This window comes from Taudactylus pleione, unplaced genomic scaffold (assembly GCF_031769625.1).
Source record: "Taudactylus pleione unplaced genomic scaffold, aTauple2 ptg002101l, whole genome shotgun sequence".
Taxonomy (NCBI): Eukaryota; Metazoa; Chordata; class Amphibia; order Anura; family Myobatrachidae; genus Taudactylus; species Taudactylus pleione.
Genome location: NW_028286495.1, coordinates 128,575 through 148,475, shown reverse-complemented (window position 1 = coordinate 148,475; position 19,901 = coordinate 128,575). Strand labels below are relative to the sequence as shown.

Below are 19,901 nucleotides of genomic sequence, written 5' to 3'. Positions count from 1 at the left end.
TTAGTGTCTAAGCCTAAACCTCCCCGTTAGTGCCTAAACCTAAACCAACCAGGGGTGCCTAAACCTAACCCCCCCTGCAGCCTAACCCTCCCCCCTTAGTGTCTAAACCTAACCCTCCCCCCTTAGTGTCTAAACCTAAAAGCCTCCCACGTTAGTGCCTAACCCCAAACCAACCGGGGGTGCCTAAAGCTAACCCCCCTACCCACATCCTAACCCTAACATCCCGGTAGTGCCTAAACTTAACCCCCCCCGTGGCCCTAAACCTACCCGGCCCTGCTATACTTACACTTGGGATGCCTGGCTGTCAGGATTTCGGCATCGGCATCTCAAGTGATGTCAGGATTCCGGCGCCGGTAGTCTGGCTGCGGATCGGGATTCCAGAACCGGGATTCGACAGCTGGTATCCCAACCGCCGGCACCTTAACTGCAGTCCGTTTTAGAACTCAATTGTTTTATCGCCCCCTATCTCCCGTCTAAAGTGACGGGAGATCAGGGTGCGATATTCAATTGTGTTTGGGCAGCCGTGCATATCGTGTATGTTGTGCCCAAACAGACAGGGTTTAGCCACGTAAAGCGGCTAAAGCCGTCTAAAGTCCTGCTTTGGACATACACATAGGCAGTCATAGTGATGATGTCACAGTGTAACAGAAGACGATTCGCTATGTAGGATTATATCAGGACACAGAACATTAGTTACCACAAAGGACAGGATTTGCTGGTGCGTCAGTAGAACATGGCTGCTGATATGTAGCAATCACTACTAGAGGGAAAAGATACAACTGAAACACAATATAAACAATATTGCTATACTCTGCTGCTAAGCGCTGTGTAACAGGGGGGTAATGTTTAGGAGTACAGCATGAAATATGCATGAAACGGTGGCCCAGATTTCAAAGAGACTTTCTGGAACATCTGCAGGAGAACGAGCCAAGGACGAGCGGCCAGCGGGCAAGACTAACGCGGTCTGTAACCCCTCTGGTACATGAATGCAGCATTGGGGAATAGAGCTTTCGGAGAACAATACAAGTGGACATTATGGCCCAAATGTAATAACCTGCGATTTCCAGGCACCTGTTTCAGCAATTTAGCTGCTAGATTTAAAGAGGCAATGATTTAAAGGGCACAAGCAGGCTGGTTTTGCCTTTTAAATGACTGCCTCTTTAAATATAATGACTAAATTGTAGAAACCATGCGGGTGGCTGTAACTTGCAGGCTGTTCCATTTGGGCCTGTGTGTCATGTGTGAAACGGTTTCCTGACCAGGATGGTGATTCCATTAAAGGCCATTAGCTGTGCAATATTAGATACACTTCTTATATTATATTATCCCCCAGCAATAGACCTATGCGATCGCATTTCTCGATTGGTCCTTCGCTAATCAACCCGGTATATACAAGAAGATATATTTAAATACACAAAACATTTTATAATGCTATAAGTCAATGCTAGAAAAAAATACGTATAACTGAAGTATAATCCCTACATTGGCTCTTAATAATATATAGATTTTAATCTGCTAGTACTGTGGTGGTATAGGGTATTTCTTTTTTTTTTTATTATTAGAATGAGATCTATGAGAATACCAAAAATGAAAGAAAAATAATATACTCCATAGGAGGGTATATAGCAGCGGTGCCGCAGTGACAATGACACGGTGAGGTCACGGTGAGACAGATGTAACAATACCGCCCTGTGATAGTGAAGCCCCTATGCGTGCGTGCGGCAGAAGTGCGGTTCTCACCTGTAGGATCCTCTGCAGTATGGACGGAAGGGAGATATATGCTGCCATGCTATTGAGCACCTCCATTGTCAGACTCTTCAATGCTGGAGGGACAAACACAATTACCAATGCGATACTGGCATTACAGGATACTATGGATCAGTAATGGGCCACATGATGTGCTTAAAGGGCAACCAATGGGACCCCTGACCTCAGAGGTGCAGCAAATTGGAGGGGGGGGTCATAGGCAAACGCAGGGGGGGTTTCCATCTGCCTGGAAACCCCCCTCCCCAGCCCACAGCATGACCACAATAGAAATAGTAATATAATAGATTGTTACTAGTGCTGCATGTTCTTCTCAGTATCACAAATGAAATAATTAGCACCAACTGTGGATCTTTTAACATGTATCAGTCAGTAATAAATAACCTGTGCACCAACTAGAAGATCTGGAAAACATGCACTGTTAGAGATGCACTGCTATAGAGCCCAATATGTACATATATGTCCAGGGAAGTGCTAGGTTCTTCTGCTGCTCCTCCAGGCTCCCGGACTTGCTCCAATGCTCTGGAATGATGCCCACATCTAAAATAAATACGTTCAGCCCGGGCAAGATGGCCCTACTGCCACATCTAATGGCTTACTGTGATCACTGGTCCTGTATATGCTGGAATTATGACACACAATATATATGACACTTCTTCCCACTCCCGCCTCCAAGATTTTGCCCGTGCTGCTCCCGACCTTTGGACCTCTCTTCCTCTCCCTATCAGACTCTCCACCTCTCTACAAGTCTTTAATCGGGCTCTCAAGACCCCACTACTTCATCAATGCTTTCCAGCTCCCATCCTAACTTGCTGCAACATGCTCCTTCCTCCCTGTCTACCCCATCTGTGTCACATCTGTTTGTCTGTCCCTCCCCTTTAGATTGTAAGCTCTTACGTGTAGGGCCCTCTACCCTCTTGTGCTTCTCTTTACTTTACTTTCATCTACTTCTTACCCCCCCACCAGGACACCTAACACTTGGTTGTTTATGCTCTGTTGCATATCTAGGTGTTATGTCACTAATGTAGCAATGTATATTATCCATGTCCTTGTCCTATATTGTACTGTAAGTCACTTGTCAAATTATTAGTTCTATGTACTGTGTAAGGCGCTGCGGAACACTTGTGGCGCCATATAAATAAAGGATAATGGATATTGATAATTTTCATTCTGGACTGATCAGTTTGCCATCTAGAAGTGGGGTAGGTGTAATCTCATCGTATCATAGGCCGGATTTTTATCTTTTGTTGTTTTTTGTGTACACAATGTTTTATATGACACAGAAGTTACACACACGCGTGAGAACGACAGGTGGCCAGTGCCAGAACTTACGCTCAGAGTATAACTGGGAGAGAGAGGAACTTAAGAGCTTCTGTGGGGACATCATAGCTTCCAGCAGGGGGAACCACAGCGCCTGAGTGAGAAAGAGAACATCAGTCTGCATCTCTGTCCCCCAAGGGGAGTATTTACTAAACCGCGGGTTTATAGAAGTGGAGCTGTTGCCCACAGCAACCAATATACCCCCCTACAGTGCAGGCCCAGATACTATACAGAACAGGAGAGTCACGTCAGGGCTTCCTGAATAACAAGCTGCCAGTGGCACACGCCTGCTATAAAACAATACAATATAGCTTTTAGAACTAACATGTTCGGCCTTAAAACAGCAACCGGATCGCCACGGGGAGCGCCTACACAACGCCAGGGTATGGAATTTTAGGTAGGCTCCCGAGAGAATAGGAAACCCTCCCACCACTTTTCCAGTGAAGAGGACGGGGGCACGATGAGATGATGCACTAGGTATTGTACCATTGTTGCCCCACCACCTATAATGCAATGCCAGGAGTAACGCCAACACAATTGCAAAGACACCATTTGTGGCACTGGTAATTGCTTTAATAGAATGGGATTGAAATGCCGACAGCTTCAGCCCAACAGGATGAAATCCCGACAACGGCAGGTAAATCACCTAACTCGCCCCTCTACCCCACCTAACCATCCATTAGGGGTGCCTATCCCTAAACTCCCGGGGTGGTTCCTAACCCTAAGTTCCCCCGGGGGGTGCCTAAACCTAACCCCCCCTCCCCTGCACCCTAAACCTAACTTCCCCCCCATTGGCGCCTAACCCCCCTTCCCTTAGCCTAACCCTAACCCTCCCCCCGGGGGATGCCTAAGCTTAAGTCCCCCCCGAGGTTGCCTAAACCCTCCCCCCCCCTGCGCCTAAGTGCTAGGGATGGCCGGCGTCACCTCGATCGGTCTGGTGTCCTTCGGCACTCCGGCGTCGGGATGAAGTTAGGCGTCGGTATTTCGGCGCCTATGTTCTGTCCCTTGCCGGTCTTCTGGTGTCGGGATATAGACCGGCGGCATTTCGTCTGCCGGTCTATTAACTGCATCCCGCTTTAATATATGCTTATTTTCCAACCACAAATAAGCAGGCAGGTAAAATATAATTTAGGAGATACCAATAAAAATTAAAGTTTATTGTAGAGTCTACATACACTTATCTCCGTCAATGTCACACAACAAACAGACAAACAAACAAACAAACAAATAGTGTTTGGGCTTCTGACCGGATCAATCAGAAAAGTCTCCCTGCACGGACTTAGGGGGTCATTCAGACCCACTCGCGAGTGGCAGTACGCTCGCAAGTGGGTCGATGTTCCCCACTGCGCATGCGCACGACGGAGGGAGTTCCGTCGTGCGCATGCGCGAGACCCGGCGAGCGAAGGACTTTCCTTCGCTCGAAGTCTCGCATCAAAGGGGGCGTGCTGTCGATGTTGATTGACAGCACGCCCCCTTTGGTGGGCGTGCCTGCCAGACGGAGGCGTTCCTATGGGAACGCCTACCGTCTGAAGCCGGCCCCACTGACATCACTAGTGATGTCAGTGGGAGTGATTTTGGCTCTGATAGAGCCAAAATCACTCCAGGGCATGAGGTTCAGAAACCCGACCACAGGGTTTCACTCGCAAGTCCGATGGTCGCGATGGTCAAGACCATCGCGACCATCTTGTTGGACGCTCGTATATGCTGTGGGTGGTGACCCACAACTATACGAGCGTCCAGGAGGACGCTCCATTTTAATGAAGGTGGGCCTGATTCAGAGCGAGCGCTCTGGTCAGGGTGTCCGGCTCTGAATCAGGGCCATAGTCACAATAACCGTGAGACGTATCGCCCTGCTCGGAAGGACACCCCAACAATCGCTGTACCTCTCTCTGCTGCAGGTTGAGTGTGTGTGAGGTTCTCTCGCACAACGAGATGGTCTCCGATAAAGTGTCCCTGATATTTTTCAGGCTGGTCGGTTCTTTAGTAACTAGAATAGAAAAGACAGAAAGATGGTAACAAAACTACAAGAAAAAACAACAAGACTATCAGGGTGTCCACTGGTACTGACCGTCACTGGACAACGTAACAATACGGGGCGGCCATATGCTGGCGATCTACCTGTTTCTCCGGCGGTTTGTGGCCACCAACAACGCCGATAGAGGTGCGATGTCGCCTTACCGTAATTCTCATGGATGAGCGCGTTTCAACAGCTCCAGGAATTGAATACGGTCTATGAGTATTACTATAACAAGTGTCTGTTCCCATATACCCAGTTCAGATCCTCTTCATATTACTAACGTCATTTAAATCCCAAACCCAGCTTGTAGGATCTCCTTTGAGAGTACAGAATATAACTACATATTACTAATATTTAATTATACAACACCATCCTATTCCACAGCGATTTGCAACTGTAATCCATATTTCTTGACTGTTTGGTCTTTTACATATTTGTGATAATTAATTTACGCAAGCAGCATAATTATGCAGAAAAGCTAATACCCATATAGATGTGCCCTCGTCGCAGCAAACGGTCCTTCCCTGCGCCACTCGGCTGGTGCCGAGCGTCTTTTACTCAAAATGTCCATCTTAGTTGCTCGGTGAAGTGACAAAATCGCTGTATGAGACTGTACTGATTAATTTGCTATGCGACACATGTATATCTGCGTGTGCGACTGGATCTGTATTCGAAGTGCCACGGTACAGCGGCCGCGGCTTTCTTTTGCGCTACGTAAAGATTCAGAGTCAGTCGCACACAGATATACAAGTGTCGCATATCAAACTAATCAGTCTCATGAAGTGGTTTTGCTCCACAGTGTTGCAATTAAGACGCACATTCCAGCAAAAAAGTATTTCTTTTTTAAATGTGATCTCCTAGTAACAGACGCCCTCGTCTGCCGCTCAGAAAACGTTTTCCGCACCCTGGATCCTTATAAATAACGTCTGCATGGTGAGTATGGTAGACGCTTACCTGCTGCATCAACAGTGTCTGCCGTCAGTGCTGAGAGTCTGTCCTGCAGCCTCTACAAGTACAGTTTAAGCACAAGCTACAATAACACAATGTATGATGCTGAAATATGCATACAGTAATACAAGTATTATAATATACTAAAAAGACATGTGCTTCTTACAACATATGCTGATGTGAAGACATTACATCTGAAGTACTGCTTGTAACGGCCTTTAATAAACTGGTAGCCTTAGAAAAGGGAAGTTCTTCCTCTTTTGGTAATAGACACTGAGATTTGGGGTGGGCCCTAGTTCTGGGGGGGGGGGGTGGCCACTAGAGGAGGCGTGGCTATGTCCTCTCATTGTATACATAAGTACGGGGGCAGGGTGGGAGCATCGAAGGAGGGTGTGGTTACATCACTCCCTCCCCCCTAAAGAGGAATGGAACTGGGGTAATGTATACCCCCCTCCCTGCGCCAATACTTTTGGAAGCGGATAGAGGATCTAAACTGCATGTTACCTGGATCTTGTAATTAAAGTTCATGTACTTTAATCCAAAACAATGGGACTTTAAAGTACCCAATGGTATTATACAAAAAAGCTGACCCAATGTTACTAGCTGGTTAATAACTCCAATACAAGTTGTGTTTTGACGATGAGAATAGTAATGTACTGAAAAACAAGAACCGTGCATTTGAATATTAGCAGCTCTATAACTATAGTTGTTCCCTTAGAAATGTTGCGGAAAAGTGATGGGCGGAGCCAACAGACGCTGCTGCGCACAGCTCAGGCCCTTTAAGAGCTAAACGGAAATGACGGCTGTCTATATATGTGGCAGTGGCGCATCGCAGGGCGCAGAGCTAGTTACGTTACCGTCAGCATGACTTGGAAAGCTGCCTGGATATCCCCTTTCTTCTCCAGGAGATAGGCCAAGGTTTCATGGTGATTGTGCTTCTGTGCAATCTGCGAAGACAGGAGGTTTGTGCTCTGTACATAACAAGCTCCAGCAGAGCAGGGAAGCCAACAACTAATAACAACACTAACATTCATAGTCATCTGCAAAGTCAGAGGATATAACTTATTGCACGGGATGGGGGAGGGGGGGAGGGGGAGGAGGAGGACGACGTCGAGGAGGACGAAGAGGAGGAGGAGGATGAGGAGGAAGAGGAGGAGGAAGAGGAGGAGGAAGAGGAGGAGGAGGAGGAAAAGGAGGAGGAAAAGGAGGAGGAGGAGGAGAAGGAGGAGGAGAAGGAGGAGGAGAAGGAGGAAAAGGAGGAGGAAAAGGAGGAGGAAGAGGAGGAGAAGGAGGAGGAGGAGGAAAAGGAGGAGGAGGAGGAGGAAAAGGAGGAGGAGGAGGAGGAGGAAAAGGAGGAGGAGGAGGAGGAGGAGGAAAAGGAGGAGGAGGAGGAGGAGAAGGAGAAGGAGGAGAAGGAGGAGGAGGAAGAGGAGGAAAATTAGGACGAAAAGGAGAAGAAGGAGGAGGACGAGGAGGAAGAGGAGAAGGAAAAGGAGAAGAAGGAGGAGGAGGAGGAGGAGAAGGAGGAGAAGGAGGAGGAGGAAAAGGAGGAGGAGCAAAAGGAGTAGCAAAAGGAGGAGGAGAAAGAGGAGGAGGAGGAAAAGGAGGGGGAGGAAAAGGAGGGGGAGGAGGAGAAGGAGGAAAAGGAGGAGGAGGAGGAGAAGGAGGAGGAAAAGGAGGAGGAAAAGGAGGAGGAAAAGAAGAAGGAGGAGGAAAAGGAGGAGGAGAAGGAAGAGGAAGAAAAGGAGGAGGAAAAGAAGGAGAAGGAGGAAGAGGAAGAAAAGGAGGAAAAGAAGGAGGAAAAGAAGGAGGAAAAGGAGGGAGGAGGAAGAAAAGGAGGATGAAAAGGAGGAAAAGGAGGAGAAGGAGGAGTCCTCACCTGGATAGTCTCTTCCAGTCGGTAATGTTCCAGGATCTGCAGCATTGCAGTCACATGACCGGGGTCGTACTGACACATAAGGTCTATGAAGAGCTCCGTGATGTGGGGCTGGTTCTGCAGCAGCTCTGGGCTGAGCTGAGCTCCATCCCTGACAATACACACAGCAATGTAAGATGGAGGAACTCACCCATAGCCAACATCTACAAACTGCTCGTTACTCTACTGTTGTGAGTTACTTAACAAGGACCTACGTAAGGTCAAGCAGCTAGAGCCCAGATCAGGGCACTACCGCGTCCTGTGCTGCCCCCCAGAACATGTGATGTCAAGATGACACAGAGAGGGGGCTGGAATCAGTAAGGGTTGGCACATTCTAAGCATCTCTCCAGGCTGCATAGTGTTAATCCAGACACCCCACAAGCTGGAGAAAGGTGCCACAGATGCAGGCACTTGTGCCGTCCCCTCTTACTTGCGCTCTTGGCGGTGGCACTGGTCACACACCCCTCCCTATGGCCCTGGCACATATGATATAAGCAAACATACTACCAACCTTGGGTCTAGGAGACTCCGAAGAAACTGGAAAAGCAAAAGTGAATTCTGCAAACACAACAGAGTTTAAATGTTATTACAGCCTGTACGGAAAGAAAGAAAATGCAGTCAGACGTGAGGGTTAATGCTGCACACGTACAGATTATGGTAAACAATATATGTAATAACCAACAATCCCATTTACCAGACACGCTGTTGTATAAACAGAAACACAGCTGTAAAACTAAAAAAGTCGTGTTAGATAAAAAACATCAACATGATTATTCTACAGACAGAGCTGCGCTGTGTTTACTTATCGGAAAAACCTTTAAAACCTAATCATATACTCAGTGCGGTATAGCGGGTAATGATCATCAATATGCCATTACCGTACACAGGATTCCAAAACGGTATCATTTTATCTGCTTCTCTGTTTTAAAACACATAAAAGTCAGTAACGCGCCTCGTCTCCATACTGTATAAAAAGCATCTATTATTCTGACAAAGGCGCATGCAGGAAATCTAAGAAAGAACCCGGCTCGCGGGCTGGAACAGAAGGATGGCCACTTCCATGGCAAGTTACAGAGACAAGTGATTTAAAAGAGATTGCACGGTGAAGGTCATGAAGACGGAAACCTGGCTTTGTTAAGGATGTGCTAATGAACTCATTAAGGCTCTGCCAGCAGAGATGATTCAGTTGAAACTGTTAGAGGTGTGCGAGAATAGACAGGAAGCACAGGCTGGTAAATACATCTCTCCGCTTTCATCTTTCATCAAAAAGCGAGACAACACGCTGGACAGGCTTTGGCATCGGCGCTACTTGAAAGCCAGCCGAATGTCCTAGTCTCAGAATATATTCTACGGGGAGCCGCGTGTGTACGGAAATCTGCATATATGTAAGGAGTCAACAACATGTTTAGTATATTCAAGGGTAAATATTAATGACAGGCATGAAGGGTATACAGTACCTTTCATCTCCTCAAAATTCGCTACTCTTGATTATGGTTTTGCAATGTTAACTAACTAAAAGGGGAGATGGCTCAAGCCTTGGAGAAAAATAGAGAAGTTTCCCAACGCAACCAATCAGCTTTTGTCATTTATCCATCATAAACTATGAAATGACAGATAGTAGCTGATTGGTTGCTCTGGAAAATTTCTCCACTTTATCTCTCTCCCAGGCCTGATGGAGCTGTCCTAAAGAATGGTTTTATAGGGCGGTTTTATTTCCTCAAAAGGCGACACAGAAGCAGAAGACAATAGCAGCACTTTTGCTGTGCCCTGAATAGGGCGGATATTGTATAATGGCTGCAATAAACAGGTAGAACACTCAGAGATCCTGCAATCACTATGTAGGGATATATCTAATGTGACCTCCTTTCAGTTCAGAACTTTCTAGGTCTGGCGTAACGAACAGGAACTTCCACTACCAATCTAGAATGAACATACAGACATTCCTCACTTAGCGACCTACCTGTTTAGCGACCGTTCGGACTTACGACCGGCGCTCCGACCAGCTAACTGTGACTTGCAGTGATTAAAAAAAAAAAAAAAAGACAGACTCTTCCGCAAGACGAAGCCCTGGCTGTGGTGCGAGACACGCAGGACACCTTGCAAGGACGACGGCGTGCTCTCGGAGGAGGTGGGGCACACACAGGCACGTCACCCTCAGCCTGGGACCTGCTACTTCCCAGCCACTATATGTCCTCGCTTAACGACCGATTCGTTTAATGACCAAGTCGTAGGAACGGAACTTGATCGTTAAGTGAGGAATGTCTGTATTCTGTATGGGCAAGTCTAAAGGGTGTGGCCACTGACCTACACAAATCTGTAACTTACACTCTCACTAGAAGGGGTTGGGTATGTAATACTGGCGGATGTCAGCCTGGCAATTGAAATCCCGATGCCGGAAGGCCGGCAGATGAAGTTCCCGACAGGGGAGGTAAGTAGGCTATCCCTACCCCTCTCTCCCCCCTAACCCTCCCTTAGTGGTGCCTAACCCTAACCTCCCCCTAGTGCCTAAGCCTAACCTCCCCCCGGTGGTGCCTAACCCTAACCCACCCTTCACCCTAACCCTCTCGGCGGGGGGGGGTGCCTAGTCCATAAACCTAGCGTCCCCCCCCCCACGGCTAAGAGCTACCGACGCCCGGCTTACGTACGTTCAGTATGCCGGGCGTCAAGATTTCGGCGTGGGGCTCATGATAGGCGTCAGGATTTCGATGCCTATCTTTAGTCTCCTGCTGGGCTTTCACAGTCAGGAAGTCGGCGGTTAGTATTTAGACCGCCGGCTTCCTGGCTACATCCCCACTAGAAGTGACCCTATGGCAGTGGTTCCCAAAATGTGCGCCGTGGCACTCTGGGGAGCCTCGGAACACTTGTAGGGGTGCTTCAGGTTGGTAGTCCAACACCAAACCAAATTATTTATGGTCAATGTAATGTAAATATGTGGGCAAACAGAAGCTCATAACTGACCCTAAGGATGACAGGTCAGCACAATTTACTTCGCTTTACTTTATTTTTTTCTGAGGGGTGCCGTGAAAACAATGCTGATACTCTAGGGTGCTGTGATTCAAAAATGTTTGGGAAGCGCTGCCCTAAGGCATGTATACATATGTATTTTTGTTCAAATGTATACACATAAATAAGATTGCCATCATATAAATATTATACGTAAATCTGGATAGCTCTTTAGGTAAAGAACATTTTTGTTACCATATCAGCTTAAGAAACACAACCCACTACTAGTAGATGCCTGTAAGACCTGCAACTTACCAGCAGGGGCCTACAGCTTTTACACGTGTGCATATAAGATCTATGGCCTCACTGATTTATTCCTGGGTAAACATCAGACAGTGGGCCTAATTCAGACCCGCTCACGAGCGCTGAGCGCTCGCAAGCGGATCGATGGTGCCCTAATGCGCATGCGCACGACGGAAGGAGCTCCGTCGTGCGCATGTGCGAGACCCGCATAGCGACAGCCAAGCTGTCGCTATGGGTCTCGCACCAAAGGGGTCATGCTGTCGATGGTGAGTGACAGCACGCCCCCTTTGGTGGGCGTGCCGGGGGCGTTGCTGCCCGGACGGAGGCGTTCCCATGGGAACGCCTACCGTCTGGGTCCGGCCCCACTGACATCATCACTGATGTCAGTGGGAGTGCTTTTGGCTCTGTTAGAGCCAAAAGCACTCCTGGGCTTGTGGTAGCGAGACCCTACCGCAGGGTCTCGTCGCAAGCCCGATGGTCGCGACGGTCATGACCATCGCGACCATCTTTTTGGCCGCTCGCATAGGCTGAGGGTGGTCACCCACAGCTATGCGAGCGGCCAGGAGGCCGCTCCATTTTCAGGTAGGAGGGCCCTGATTCAGAGCAAGCGTTCTGGTCAGAGCGTCCGGCTCTGAATCAGGCCCAGAGTCAGGGATGTTTCCCCACTGGACATGAGGACTAAATAATTGTTTGTTGCAGGATAATGGGAGCAAGGAGATGTGCAAACAACGACTATTTCATAATTATATTCCCTTTTATGCCTGTGACTCTCCTGTAACCATGGTAGTCATAATTAGGAGGGGGGGGGGTCTTATTCAGCAAGAACCCGACTTAAAGATAGTCTTTTATGGGCTAAAATTCCCCATGCAGAGGATGGGATGACACTAATCAGCCTCAGAAGGTCAAAGCTCCAGCAGGGCCAGTTAATAGTAAGCTGTAGGAGAAGAGCAGCAGAATGCATTTAGCAGGACGCCTGCTCTCAGACATTTCACTTGTAAAAACACATACAGGGAAAAATGGTAACTAAGGGCCTGATTCAGACCCGTTCGCTATATGCGTGCGCTTGCAAGCTGCCCGATGTTCTGCGTATGCGCACGCTTCATTCCGCGCGTGCGCGAACTACTCACTGCGATCGCATACCGCTCGCTCGCCCTGCAAAGACAGGCCAGTGTACTGAGTGACAGGAGAGGCCGTTTGTGGGTGGTAACAGGGGCAGGACACTAATAACGGGGGGTTGGCGATGCGAACGCAGGCGTGCCTGAGTGTTTCAACGCCGTTTCAGAGGCGTGCATAATAACAGGCAGCGTCATAGTACGCGCCACTTGGCTTTTTTTTTACACTGAAATGCTCGCAGAGCTTGCGTTAGGGTAAGGCAACCACAAGCTCTGCGTTCGCATCCGATGGTGCTCGATGTACCAATGTTTTCATACACTTCCTGGAGATGACGTGTGCCAGTAGGCGTCTCTACATACGCTAAAGGGTGTCCGCATACGCAGAGCGATCACTCTCGCACAGCCAAAGTGGGCGTGCTTATACCTTGGCGAGCGATCGCATCCCATGACGTCAATTTGGACAATTTTCATTCGCTCAGTGCGAGCGTACGCATCTAGCAACCGGGTCTGAATCAGCCACTAAATTCAAAGTAATTGCTCCAGTGTTTCATAAGTGCGTCTGGGTCTGCTGTTTTCGTCCCTCCAATAGGAAAAAATAGTTATGCACAAGGGGCCTGATTCAGAGCCGGACGCAAGTGGCTGCTCGTTCGCTCCGAGCGATGTTTGCCCAACTGCGCATGCGTACGGATCGTAATACGCATGCGCGAACCAGTCAGTGCGGCCGAAAATCGTGTGCTCGCAAAATAGCGAATGCCTGCTATTTTGAGTGACAGAATGAGGCGTATGTGGGTGGTAACAGGGGAAGGTGTTTGAAAACGGGGAGTGGAGATCCGATCGCAGGCGTGCTTAAAGGTCAAAACGGGCGTTTTATGGGTGTGCATAATTAAACCATCAGCGTCATTGACCACGTCACTGGGTTTTTTTTTAGCCAGAACTGCTCGCAAAATTGTGGTAGCAAAAACCAACCACAAGAATAGCGAGCAGCTCATACCCTGTTCGATGTACTCGATTAATCTAATAAATAGCAGACATGACGTAGGATGCGAGCGGCCAGGGGGCGTAGTTTCCCAAAAAACGACAGCAAGTTTTGTTCGCTCGTTCAGACCTAGAGGCGTGAACAGACCGCAAACAGCGAACGGTTCATTTGAATATCCACCCCTATTTTCTGGACGAGCAAGCGCTAATTGCGTCCGGCTCTGAATCAGGCCCAATGTGTCCCTACAGTATATGTGACGGGAAATGGCCCCAGTCACTATAAACGCAGCAAGTGGAAGAATAAGATGCATCCATAACACAGGAGGAATAATCTGCTCCAATGAACGATCCTCCATCAGGCAAAACCACTGGCACAGAAAGGGTTTTTATAAGCAATTAAAAGGCGTTTGCCCATCAGTTTTATTTTCCTTGCAGCCTACAATATTTGTCCTGTTCTTTTGTTATATTATCCCCTAGCACCCCACGGATGCAGAACTACAGGGCACCAAGTTTGCTGATTATGGGCCTGATTCAGACCCGGTCGCAAGCGCTGAGCGCTCGCAACCGGGTCGATGGTGGCCCACAGTGCATGCGCATGACGGAGCCGGCTCCTTCGTGCGCATGCGCGAGACCCGGCTAGCGACGGGCACTCCGTCGCTCCGGGTCTCGCACCAAAGGGGGCGAGCTGTCTATGTTGAGTGTCAGCTCGCCCCGTTTGGTGGGCGGGCCGGGGGGGTGGCTGCCCAAATGGAGTCGTTCCCATGAGAACGCCTGCCGTTTGGGGGCGGCCCCACTGACATCACGAGTGATGTCAGTGGAGAGCTTCCGGCTCTGTTAGAGCCGAAAGCTCTCTGGGGCTTGTGATGAACTAGACCCTACCACAAGGGTCTCGTCGCAAGCCCAATGGTCGCGATGGTCTTGACCATCGTGACCATCATCATGGCCGCTCGCTATAGCTGTGGGTGGTAACCCACAGCTATGCGAGCGGCCAAGAGGCTGCTCCAAAAAAAAAAAAAATCCCGGCCCTGATTCAGAGCGAGCGGCTCTGAATCAGGCCCTATATTTCATCAGATTGGTGTCCCGGAATGTAACAGTAGTCCTTGAGGTAAGTAGACACAAATGCCATGTATAGAATGTGATCATAATCATATACAATACCTGAAGTTTTGCTATGACTTCGTCCAGCTGTTCACTAAAGTGGGTGCAAACCAAGTCAGCGGCTTTGCTTGGACTCAACGTCACCAGCTCCTAGAGGGCACCAAGAGTAAAGAAATGATGAGGAAGGGAGTTGAAAAGTTTGTAAAAGAAAATCAAGTTGGAAGCATGACCAGGAATCTGAGGAAGAACCAGAGCAAGGTAGAAACGTTTCCATCTCATTGCACTTTGTATTATCCTTAGTTATGTACTGCAATGTGATTTTCTGATCAACATGGAAGAGCCCCCATTACCTGCGCAGATATTATTGGTCTGAAACAACATTCATGACACTACAGTCTATACATTTACTAGTAACCGTGATGATAGAGGCTCATGGCGATAGGCTCAGTGCCCTGCACCGCAGACCCTACACCCATATTATTTTAAACTCACCTGTCCGTGTGTCAGCGGTGCTCAGAACACTGGAAAATGGCATCCGCGGCCATTTTTCCGGTGTTCTGCGCACGCGCAGTAGACTCCGGGCACACTCTAGTGCCTGGAGTCTACTAATGCTCCGGTGGCTGGCCAGCCACGTCAGTCGGCTACCGGCCACCGGGTAGAGAAGAGGGGGCCCTGCACGGGTAGTGCACACGAGCCCCCTCCTCTCTGAAGACTCCCCTGGATAGGCTACACAATCTCATTAATATTAATGCAAGACACAACAAAAGCCAGTCCCAATTTGTGCAGGCAGGTGCACTACAAATGTACGTCTCACACACGATTCACATATTCCACCTAAACCCAACCTGGCAACCTGTGACGCCAAATTCAGAGAATATGTAATTGTACCTTAATTGTTTTCGGTCTCTATAATTATGCAGGTAACCTGTTATAGTGATATTGGGCTGTGAAACAAAGATATAGGTGTTTTATGATGGTCTTTATTTAGATATCTCAATAAAGGGACTTCGGAGTTATATTCCCAAAACATAGAGTGATATTTGCTTATGATTTAATAAAGAACTGAATTATATATGTACCTTCCGTAGCCTATGGTTATATATTGATTAGCCTTAGATGTCGGGTGGATCCTGTGACAGTGGAGATCCAGCTTTAAGCTTCTATCGTACAGTGAGTGTGGAATTAAATTCTGTATATATTTCGCCGTCTGCGTAAATGCTTTGAGTCATGTCAGATGCTGACACTGAAATTATGATTATTCAGGCAGATTGTACCGGCTTTATACAAGCCAGAAAGCTGGATTGTAAGCCTTAAAAGGATTTTTAACCCCAGATGTACTTGCCAAGACATTAAGAGAATGAACTCACAGACTGCTGTGACCGAGGATGCGGCAGCACCTACTGATTATGGATAGGTAGATGACCACCGGCTCGGACAATATTGACCTAACCCCCTTCGCGTCAGAATAAATCATTTTTGAAAGTTTTACAAATGACCTCGAAGAAGTGACCACTGGACTGTATTATATAGGCTGCAAACAAATATTTATACGATTATATTAAATATATTGAAAGAGAGAGATCTCAAAGAAGACATAGATAAAGTAAAAGACAAAGCTGGCAAAGCTGATGCTTCGACACTGAAGTGGCAAAAGTCTGATACCATAGCCCAGCAAAACGCGTTGAGCACTCTGCCACCTGGATTCCTGATCTATATTCATTTGGACTGTATTACTCGTGGATTATTCTAATGGGATGTAGTTGGGATCCCAGCACACAGAATGCTGGAACTTAGTATCCCTGTGCCGGAATCCCGACAGGGGTAAGAATGCCGGCACCAGCATACTGGTGCCTGGGATACTGGTGGGTAAATATGAGGGTTAGAGTTAGGGTTATTCACTAGGGGAGGGTTAGAGTTAGGCTGCGGGAGGGGAAGGTTATTCACTAGGGGGAGGGTTAGAGTTAGGCTGCGGGAGGGGAAGGTTATTCACTAGGGGGAGGGTTAGAGTTAGGCTGCGGGAGGGGAGGGTTAGAATTAGGCTGCGGGAGGGGAGGGTTATTCACTAGGGGGAGGGTTAGAGTTAGGCTGCGGTAGGGGAGGGTTATTCACTAGGGGGAGGGTTAGAGTTAGGCTGCGGGAGGGGAGGGTTGTTCACTAGGGGGAGGGTTAGAGTTAGGCTGCGGGAGGGGAAGGTTATTCACTAGGGGGAGGGTTAGAGTTAGGCTGCGGGATGGGAGGGTTATTCACTAGAGGGAGGGTTAGAGTTAGGCTGTGGGGGGGTTATTCACTAGGGGGAGGGTTAGAGTTAGGCTGCGGGAGGGTTAGAGTTAGGCTGCGGGAGGGGAAGGTTATTCACTAGGGGGAGGGTTTTGAGTTAGGCTGCGGGAGGGGAGGGTTATTCACTAGAGGGAGGGTTAGAGTTAGGCTGCGGGCGGGGAAGGTTATTCACTAGGGGAAGGGTTAGAGTTAGGCTGCGGGTGGGGAGAGTTAGTATTAGGCTGGGTGTTGGGATTCTTACTGTCGGTCATAATACCAACAGTGGCATCCCGACAGTAGGGATCCCATACATAAAACCCATTGCTATAGCCCATTTCATCTGAAATTTGGTTGCTAAAGGACTGCTTGGATGCATTTATTCATGCATCGGTAAAACCTTGCTGCTGACAATGGATCTCTAATGGACATATCATTTGCCATAATTTAGAATTATTGATCTACACAGGAGCCAGGCTAGTGACTTAATGATTTCACCCACACCTCCAGGCCTGGTAATAGTAAAGGAGGTGGAGTAGGAATATTATGTCCCAATCTGTCACATACACAGTTCTCCCACAGGCACCATCACTCACATTTACATTCTATTAGGACTTTCACCCCTTTTTCTCTGCGCATTGCTGCTATCTATCGCCCACCTGGACCACCCAATCAGTTTCTTGAACATTTTTCTGTCTGGCTCCCTCCTCACTTCCTATCCTCTGTCATCTCCACCATCATTATGGGTGATTTCAATATCCCCATTGACAGTCCACAATCTCCTCATGCCTCCAAACTTCTCTCTAATCTCCTCTCTTGTCCCATGGACTAAGGGCCTGCTTCAGAGCCGCTCGTTCGTTCCGAGCGATGTTCGCCCAACTGCGCATGCGTACGAATTGTAATACGCATGCGCGAAGCAGTCAGTGCGGCCTAAAATCGTGTGCTCGCTAAATAGCGAATGCCTGCTATTTTGAGTGACAGAGTGAGGCGTTTGTGGGTGGTAACAGGGGAAGGTGCTTGAAAACGGGGAGTGGAGATCAGAACGCAGGCGTGCCTAAAGGTCAGAACGGGCGTTTTAAGGGTGTGCATAATTAATAAAGCAGCGTCATCGACCAAGTCACTTGGTTGTTTTATAGTCAGAACTGCTCGCATGATTGTGGTAGGAAAAACCAACCACAAGAATAGCGAGCAGTTCATACGCCGTCCGATGTACTCGATTAATCTAATAAATAGCGGACATGACGTATGATGCGAGCGGCCAGGGGGTGTTTTTTTCAAAATTACGTTCGCATGTTTTGTTCGCTCGCTCAGACATAGAGGCGTGAACAGACCGCAAAGAGCGAACGGTTACTTTAAATAGCCACCCCCTTTTTCTGAACGAGCGAGCGCAAATAGCGTCCGGCTCTGAATCAGGCCCTAACTCCTCTACTCATCAGGATGGCCACTGCCTTGATCTTGTATTCACCAGACTATGCTCAGTTTCTGATTTCACTAATTCTCCTTTCCCTCAAGTAGGAATGCAATATATTGATCCTGTCTTAGGCTTGGACAAGCTGCAGGAGCGCACAGCACAAATATGACACTGTGCAGTAACCAACTGTATGTGACAACTCTCACCATTACATTGTATGTTAGGGCAAAGTCAGAAAAAAAAGGGAAAGATATATGCTGACAGTATAGAGAAATAAACAGACAGGCAGCGCTAGCATAAGTCACATACAATGCCTGGAGAAAATGGCCTCCGGAGACCTCTAAGGGGGCGTCGTTGGAGGAGGATAGCAGCTCAGGGAAGCGAGACCTCAGAGGTATGGCGCCCTGAGCTGAGGGATGGGGAAAGCTGACCTCCCCATGCTGATTTTTTAACCACTGGGACGCTGGATTCCCGCTCCATATGTACCCTGGTGGTCTAGTGTATCACTGTGGACAAAGCCTGTGTTCACTCTCAGGGCCTCCAGTCTGGCACCTGAGATCGGAGGTATGACTGCCAATCCACAGGTCAACGCGTGCGATGACCCGCCTTACCTGTCCCCTTGTATCCGGGCTGCAGCCTGGGTCCGTCCACGGGTCCGAAACTGGCATTGTGGCGCAAGGAGGGGTAACTGAGTAGCAGCGCAGATGTCCTGCGGACAGTCTGCTGCTGCTCGCTCAACAGATAAAGTACTAATAATAAATAAAATAGTCAAAATAAAGCTATTTTTGCTGCCTAAGCAGCCCACTGCATATTGGTGACCCGACTCTGGCCGAGCACTAACGAAATTGAGGTGGCTCTGGCTGGGGGGCGGGGTATAGGGGGTTGGACCAGTGCATCCTGGGAGCTGAAAGCTTTAACTGTGTGGTGCCCGGTCCTCAACCACCACCTACACCCCGAGGTCTTCCTGTGGTGCACTAAGGACCCTGAAGTAGCAATGGCAGATAAAGCACGACGACGCATGGGGCGGGTCACTGGTATCAGTCTTCTGCCTTTATACCCTAGATTTTGTACATTTTTCTCAATTTTGCAAATGTCCTCAGTTCTGCGTCTTCGCTCGCTTACATGGCACTAGCTACGTAGGATGAGTGTTTTGGCACAGCTAAGTCGCAAAATCCGGGGTCGTGCTGAATGGAGTTATTTGCCGCAAGTTGATGATAGGTGGATGAGGACCCATCTGTACCAGCCCCACATTCGGTGCTTCATACCTCCATGTGTCTCATGGCCTTGTCCCACGCTGCCTGCTTCTCCTCAGGGCTGTACCCGGGGATGGACAGGATGTTGTGTATGTAGTTAAAGACGTCTTGCTGAGGGGAAAGAATAACCAGACAAATCCAATTACTGCACGTAGATAGCAATGTACTTGTCAATGTATATAGGGCACACAAAGAGGAAATGGATATAATATGTGTGTGTTATAAAACGCACCAACCACAATCTGTGCAACACACACACACACATTCCCTATGTACAGTGTTAGACGTCCTATATATGGGACCTATAAATCCATGTGCTGACCAGCTGTCAGGAATGAGTGCTGTAGGAACCATCACTCTCTTCCCAATCAGCCTCTCGGCGGCAGAAGTGGTTAGTGTGGCGGTTAATGGAAACTATGATGATTACGGCTCGAAAACAAGACGAAGTTTTGAATTAATCTTAGGTTGTACCTTTCTGATGGGATCCAGCAGATAACAGTCTATGATCTTGTCATACAGGTGCTTCCTCTCGTACATGAACTCGCAGATCTGGTAGCTGGGAGATAAAACAGGGGAAAATGACAGTTAG

The 19,901-nt window shown here is 48.4% G+C and overlaps 1 protein-coding gene across 1 annotated transcript in view; it reads right to left on the bottom strand.

The window, feature by feature from the left end:
* The window catches only part of VPS8 (VPS8 subunit of CORVET complex), a gene marked incomplete at its 3' end in the record, with an annotated part of 119,498 nt that overhangs the window by 8,286 nt on the left and 91,311 nt on the right, over positions 1-19,901 (bottom strand). The window contains exons 32-41 of the mRNA XM_088465654.1: positions 19,784-19,868; positions 19,325-19,423; positions 14,456-14,545; positions 8,476-8,522; positions 7,929-8,076; positions 6,907-6,996; positions 6,056-6,107; positions 4,968-5,071; positions 3,097-3,178; positions 1,741-1,823 (exon numbers count right to left, since the gene is read on the bottom strand). Coding sequence (XP_088321780.1) covers positions 1,741-1,823; positions 3,097-3,178; positions 4,968-5,071; positions 6,056-6,107; positions 6,907-6,996; positions 7,929-8,076; positions 8,476-8,522; positions 14,456-14,545; positions 19,325-19,423; positions 19,784-19,868 — 880 coding nt within the window. The remainder of the gene's footprint in view (positions 1-1,740; positions 1,824-3,096; positions 3,179-4,967; positions 5,072-6,055; positions 6,108-6,906; positions 6,997-7,928; positions 8,077-8,475; positions 8,523-14,455; positions 14,546-19,324; positions 19,424-19,783; positions 19,869-19,901) is intronic.